At 37.7% G+C, this 6973-nt stretch overlaps 2 protein-coding genes across 2 annotated transcripts in view; one reads left to right on the top strand and one right to left on the bottom strand.

The window, feature by feature from the left end:
• LOC112160607 (piggyBac transposable element-derived protein 4-like) overlaps positions 1 to 1569 on the top strand; it is a 2401-nt gene extending 832 nt beyond the window's left edge. The window contains exon 2 of the mRNA XM_024295252.2: positions 4 to 1569. Coding sequence (XP_024151020.1) covers positions 4 to 1457 — 1454 coding nt within the window. The 3' untranslated portion in view covers positions 1458 to 1569. The remainder of the gene's footprint in view (positions 1 to 3) is intronic.
• Positions 1570 to 3043: 1474 nt separating this feature from the next.
• rras2 (RAS related 2) overlaps positions 3044 to 6973 on the bottom strand; it is a 30255-nt gene continuing 26325 nt past the window's right edge. Inside the window, exons 5-6 of the mRNA XM_024295986.2 lie at positions 6354 to 6472; positions 3044 to 4887 (exon numbers count right to left, since the gene is read on the bottom strand). Coding sequence (XP_024151754.1) covers positions 4800 to 4887; positions 6354 to 6472 — 207 coding nt within the window. The 3' untranslated portion in view covers positions 3044 to 4799. The remainder of the gene's footprint in view (positions 4888 to 6353; positions 6473 to 6973) is intronic.

Below are 6973 nucleotides of genomic sequence, written 5' to 3'. Positions count from 1 at the left end.
GAGGTAGAGCGAGAGTGGAAAACATCATAAAGATGACACCAGGACCAACGCGTTATGCAGCATCTCGTGTGGATGACATCAAGTCCAGCTTCCAACTCTTTTTACCAGAGTCCATTGAGGGAATTATACTTGAGATGACAAATCTGGAGGGGAAGCGTGTGTTTGGGGACACCTGGAGAGAAATCGACCTGGTAGACCTCCAAGCCTACATAGGTCTGTTGATTTTAGCTGGAGTGTATCGCTCAAATGATGAGGCTACAAAAAGTCTGTGGGATGAAGAGTCTGGCAGGCCTATATTCCGGGCAACCATGTCCTTACAACAGTTTCATGTCATTTCAAGAATTATTCGATTTGACAACAGAGATACACGATCCATCCGCTGGCGAAATGACAAACTGGCTGCTATTAGGAATATTTGGGACAAGTGGGTGGAGCGCCTACCACTTATGTACAATCCAGGCCCTGAGGTGACAGTTGATGAGCGCCTGGTTACTTTCAGAGGTCGCTCTTCCTTCAAGGTGTACATTCCAAGTAAACCAGGAAAATATGGCATAAAGATCTGGGCAGCATGTGACGCCAAAAGCAGCTATGCCTGGAATATGCAGGTATACATGGGGAAACCTAGTACTGGAAGGGCTGAAAAAAACCAGGGCATGCGTGTTGTGCTGGACATGACAACCGGTCTCCAAGGGCATAATATTACATGTGACAACTTCTTCACATCACATGCTCTTGGTCAGGAGCTACTGAAAAGAAAGCTCACCATGGTAGGGACAGTGAGGAAGAACAAGCCTGAACTTCCCCCTGCGCTGGTATCGACCAGAGGAAGACAGGCACTCTCATCACAATTTGCATTCACGGACACTCACACTCTTGTGTCATACGTTCCCAAGAAGAATAAAATTGTCATCCTGATGAGCACAGTACACAAAGACGCCGCTGTCAGCACCACAGAGGACAGGAAGCCCCTGATGATCCAGGACTACAACAAGAATAAGGTAGGCGTTGACTGCCTTGATAAGCTTACTGGTACATACACCTGTAAGCGGATGACGGCTCGCTGGCCGGTGGCACTGTTCCACAACATCCTGGATGTATCAGCTTTCAACGCGTATGTGGTGTGGACAGCAATCGACCCAACCTGGAATCAGGGGAAAAGTTTCAAGAGGAGACTTTTCCTCGCAGACCTGGGGAAAGCTTTGGTGACTCCTCTTATACAGCGACGGCAGCACATTCCCCGCACACCAGCCTCTGCCAGTCTGGTTAGGAGCATGCGCACTCCAGCCCCAGCCGCTGCCCTGGCTGCTCTCCCCCAACAAGGACATTGCCAGAAAAGGAAGCGTTGTGGCCTCTGTGCCCCTAGAGACATCAAAACGAGCCTGACATGCTGCAAATGTAATGCTTATGTTTGCAAGGCCCACTCTGACCTGAGTGTCACATGCCACTCATGTGCATGAATACACACACAAACACACACCCACACACACACACACTCCCACCCTGTTGAGTTTGGTGTTTGGTTTTCCATTTATTTTTTGTATTATATGTTCATTTTGTAGTTCATTTTCAGTGCCCAATTGTGTTTTCACTGATGTTATTTAATGTTTACATCTACAAATTGTTGTTAGACACTACTTTTAAATGTTGTTCTCAACTAAAGAATGTTCAATAAAAAAAATTGGTGGTGAAATTTTTTTTGTGTGCTAATTTAAGAGCAGTTAAAACAGACCGGTCAATTTTGACCGGGAACACTAAAGTAGGGGTCTGAATGCGAACACGACCGGAGGGTTAAAGTGGTCAACTTGACACGACTGGGTTCGTTGAATTCAATGATACTCCATTCATTCTGTAAAACAGACCCATTAGAAATAAGTCATTTTTTAAATAATAATAAAAAAAATCTGTCAATGGGTTAAGAAAAAGGATCTTACCAATAACTTATATATTTATATATTAAAAAAAAATTCTAGTCAAGTGGTTTTGTTATTGAAAACTTTCTTATTGCGATTACTTTTCTTGCAACACAGAAAATAAGATTTTTTAGGATTTTTTTTTACTTTAAGATTCAGTTTTCGTAGTACATAATATACCTACAGATAAAGTCAACAACTTGAGTTAAAAATATATATGTTCAAAATGACCAAAAGTGGCAAAAACTTACCTGAGCTGGACACCATCTTGACTTAAAACTGACATAAAGTCCACATTAACAATAAAAAGTCTCACCTTTATATCTCCAAATCCAAGCTCAATTTGTCAAATTATGAATAGTTTAAAAGTCTGGGTGGAGTTGACGAATAAAAACCCAAATTGGAACCAAATTCATACTTGATCTTGAAATTAGTTTTTGAAGATATTGTCGTTCAATTGAATAAAGGAAAAAAAAATAGCAAAAACATATCAGGATAGAGTACAACTCCCTGAGAACCGTTCATGCATCTTTTCTCAAAAATGAGTTATTTTTACTGAAATAAAGTAAATTTGATCCAGATTGCGTTATGGCTGACCTTTGCTGCTACAGTAAATCGATCCTCTCATGATGACCTCTTCTACTTCAGATCAATAAATCTGTTCTCACTAATGACGACTCTCCTTTGCTCACCTGCTCAGAATCACTTCAAGTGATTTAGGGTTTTTCATTTGCACTAAAACAATGTTTTTGCTGCAGCACTTAACACATTTTCTCAACCAGCTATCCAGACAGTCGATGTTTTTCATAAACCGGGTTAGTAATCTGTTCATGAAAAAACAAATTACTTACATTTAAGAAAGAAATACAATCAATTTAATCATTGTTTATGCTTGGGGGAGTTTGATCATCAAAACAAAACCTGCCATCAATTTGTAAGTAGCATCTTGGTCATTATATAACTAACTCATATAAATATTTTTTCTTATAAATTATTACAAATCAAAGCCTTTCTATGAGTACAAATAGTGCAATTTCCCTTTAAAACTCTAACATTGTTGACGTTTAGTATAAAAATCAAGTGTTCTTTCACAAATAGTATGATTAAAATAAAATCTCTTAGCCTCATTGGGCTCAATGACAGATTTTATTTTAGCACCAAAAGCTAGACACAAAGCAAATAATAGACCGATGTAGAAGATAAAAAAAGACATTATGATTTTGGATGTACATGATGATTTCCCACTAAGGGGCTGGATGAGAGTGTTTTGAATTACAATAATCCAGTTTGTTTATTCCCTCCACGTCGAGACAACAATCATTTGTATGAAGGTCATAGTTATAATCGATCGGGTTCAATACATTCTCCATCTGTGAGCTGAACAAATAAAAAATAGACATTCTTGGTCACTTCAGGGTAAATTATCCAATTTAACAAAGTTGGGCCAACAGTCATCGTAAAATACTCAAATGAATTAAATATTCTCCTTAATATTTATATATATATACACACCCAGCAGTGCAGTGAACATCTACTCACTTATAAACATAGAAAAATACTTGCCAACTAGTTTGATATGAAAATAATGTACAAAAGTAGAAACATTTGAATAAAGTCCATTATTTATCAGCTGGTTAGCTCACGTATATTACAATGATCAAGCTCAAGTACTTCATTTGAAGGCCTGAATGGAAGTACAAAGGGTGAAAGGTCAGGAGAAGGTTGTTCGGACGGCTCCACAGACGGCGAGTTCCGGTTCCATCGGAAACTTTGTGCATCTTAAGAGCCATTTCTTCATCTAGGAAACCATTGGGGGACAGAAAATATACTACTGAACACTTCAAGAAACAAAAAACCAACACTGCCATTGTTGCTGGAATCAGTTTCTTACCTATTAAATCAGAGGGTAAATTTGAGCAGATGGGTTACAATGGTATAATCTCAGCTAAAGTGGGCTCTTTATTTACAACGAATCAACTTACCAGCAGTGTTTGTGGAAAAACTGAATGCATTTTTTTGTGGTTAGCTTAAAAACCATCAAAAAATCCCAGATAAACATAATACTTTCTGCACTTTAAGAAGATCGTACAGGAGGACAATCATTCAATCTAGAAGACTTATCTTAAAAAAAGTCTACAAGGCAAATCAGTACTGCACATACTCCATGCTTGGTGATTAAAATGAAGGCAAAAGCTGTTTGTTTTTAAGAATATTAAGGGCTGTTCAGGCGTCATTTCAATATATTTATATACACATGTATATTTATCTACATAAATATTCAATTTTATTTATGTAAAAGCCAAACTCAACCTCACACACTGCACTGTGGTGATTTAATAGGTCATTAGAAATACACTTTGAAAATCACAACAAAATGTCACATATGTACAGTAGCAGATTAGCACATCGGAATAAAAGTGGATATGGCACGACATATGCAAAGCTTCAGAAGATAATCTCTGCTCTGGTCAGACACTAAAGGAAGTCACTAACATTTTGATATATATATATATATATATATATATCTCACTCAATCTTGGTAGCAGTACAAATGTCTACAAGGCAAAACCGAGGTCCTTCAGAACACAAAACATGAATTTGTCAGGTTGATTCTTCGAAGGCAATGTTTAGTGTCAGGACTCTGGCCTGTAAATTAGCTTACAACTGAAGGTAGAGTGGTGTTACAATTTGGCATTGTCAGTTGTCCATAGCAATGTCCTGGAAACAGCAGTTTCTAGTATCTCTGAAAAGGCTGTCTGGAGTCATGCAGGAGGAGAAGGCAGCAGTCAGTCGTCCACTCGGGATCTGATATCAGGCAGAAAGTGTGTGTGTGTTTGTGGGGGGGGGGTGTTGAGTAGCTGCATGATTTCTACAGTAATAAGGCAGATTTCAGACGATCACACAATGGCAGCCCCTCTTGTTTTTCTCTTTTCTCGTCGGTTCTGGCGACGGTGGACTTTCCTGTTCTTGGAATTTCCTGCAGGGGTCAGGAAAAAGCGAAACGTTTAGGACATGTGAGCCTGACCATCTCTGCAAACACTTTGCTTCCTTGTTTATGTCAAAAGATAGCCCATCTCGGACTCACTTTCATGATTACCAGGTCCATTTTCAACACAGCTTGGACAGTTTGTGGGGGGCTGACATTCATAAACATGAATTTCTGAACATGGTCTCTTGTAAACATGAATGCTCCTCAATTCCATCAAATGAAATTAGAACTAGTGATGTCATGGGACACTTTTTTTTGCAAATAATTGATTTTGACCTATAATTAATTCATCTATTGTCATCACAATCATTTTTAACCCAATAATTGCTGTATTAAGCCTAATTTTGAGGAATTTACATTTAAATTTGATCAAAATACAACTAAAAAGTGGTTTTATTAAGTTTTTTTAAAATAATTATTTTAACAAACTTCCAGCATTTACTTTTACACCACCAAACAATTAAGAAAAACAACCCCCCCCCCCCACAAAATAAAAAAAACATCCGATCTAGAGTGCTCTAATCTACTACATCTAAGAATAGTGGAACACTTTTCTAAGAAATCCAAAAAATATTAATCACAAACGTCTTATTTAAACTATAATACAAACAAACTTTTGCTCTATCATCTGGACAAGAGGTGACCTTTCCCTCTGAATTGATGCTTTACTTAACTTCTCATGATAATCACTCTCCTCGGAGAGAAAAGAGAGCGACAGCAGAGAGGTTGGTGCCTGCGCTGTGGCCGTTACCATGACAGCTCGACGAATTGCGTATTAAATAGTCAGCTTTTGTGAAAAACTGTTTAAACTTAGAAACATAGCAGGACTTAAAGTTAAAATTGATATTTTTTTCCTACCATGGTATAATGAGGATAATGCTCTTCCAGGTGCGCATTATCAGACATTAACGTACATCACCAAAACAAGAGATTAGCGAGATTTAAAAAAAGCAATAATATTTAAAAAGTAAGAGTGGGGAACACATTTTAACTGTAATGATGGAGGAAAAAAGTAAAAAATAAATGCTTGCTATAAATACTTAAAACTATTAAAATGTTTCCTATCACAAAACTACAAAGTATAGTGTCTCCTCGCTGTATTGTGGTTCACCTTTCGCTGTCCCGCTGTTTTGAGGATTTTTTTGTGCAATTTTACATTCTCTCTCTCTTTTTGCCTTTTTAATTGTTTGATAAATCTTTGACCTTCAGTCAGATATTTATTTTCATTCTATAACCTTGGACTTATTTTTCTACAAAGGTTTCAAACAATCACATCTGCCAGAGAAAAGAGAATAAAATCGGTTTAACAGCCTTAAAACATCTGTAATCACATTTTACAAATTCCCCCTAGTAGCTATTTTTAGAACAATAAGAAGAGAACACCTAATAAAATGCCTCGTATAGTAAAACAACAAAACAATATATTGGACATGTTACCTGTAAGAGAATCTTACCTGATTACTCTAACCAGTTCGTGGAAAGCCTGGTCTACGTTCATTCGAATTTTGGCTGAAGCCTCCATATACGTGACTTTTAACTGTCTAGCCAAATTCTGACCCTCTTCCTGGGTGACCTGAGGCAAAAGACACAGAGTCATGAATGTGTGCTTAAAATGACAGAAAAGCATCCTTACACTCATAAGAGCAATACACTGTACATTTAAAATGGAGATTGTTCAGCAAAACAACAAAAAGTCCGAAATTTATCTTGGGATGGAGATTTGACAAATTATTGTAGAATAAAATCAAATATAAGTCAAATTAAGACAATGTCAATCTAAATTCACATACATTTTATACTCTCATCTTTATGTGGCATAGTCTAAGTATTCAAAATTAAATTTTGTTTAAAAAAATAAAAAAAACGTGTTAAAGTAGCTTTGTTTTTTGCTTTCACCCACCCCTGAGAGCGGTACGCCACAGCCCCGCTCGACAACCACGAGATGATCTGATTTCCAACAATTCAACCTTTCATGCTGTGACCATCCGGGAGTGAAGCGTCGACCACCCTTTTTTAAGGCTCACTACATTTTAGAACAGTATCCCAGTCTGAAGTTCAACACTCTACTACTTCC

The sequence above is a fragment of the Oryzias melastigma genome, linkage group LG3, assembly GCF_002922805.2.
Source record: "Oryzias melastigma strain HK-1 linkage group LG3, ASM292280v2, whole genome shotgun sequence".
NCBI lineage: Eukaryota > Metazoa > Chordata > Actinopteri > Beloniformes > Adrianichthyidae > Oryzias > Oryzias melastigma.
The sequence above is the reverse complement of the archived record's forward strand: the minus strand, read 5'-3'. Positions and strand labels throughout refer to the sequence as shown.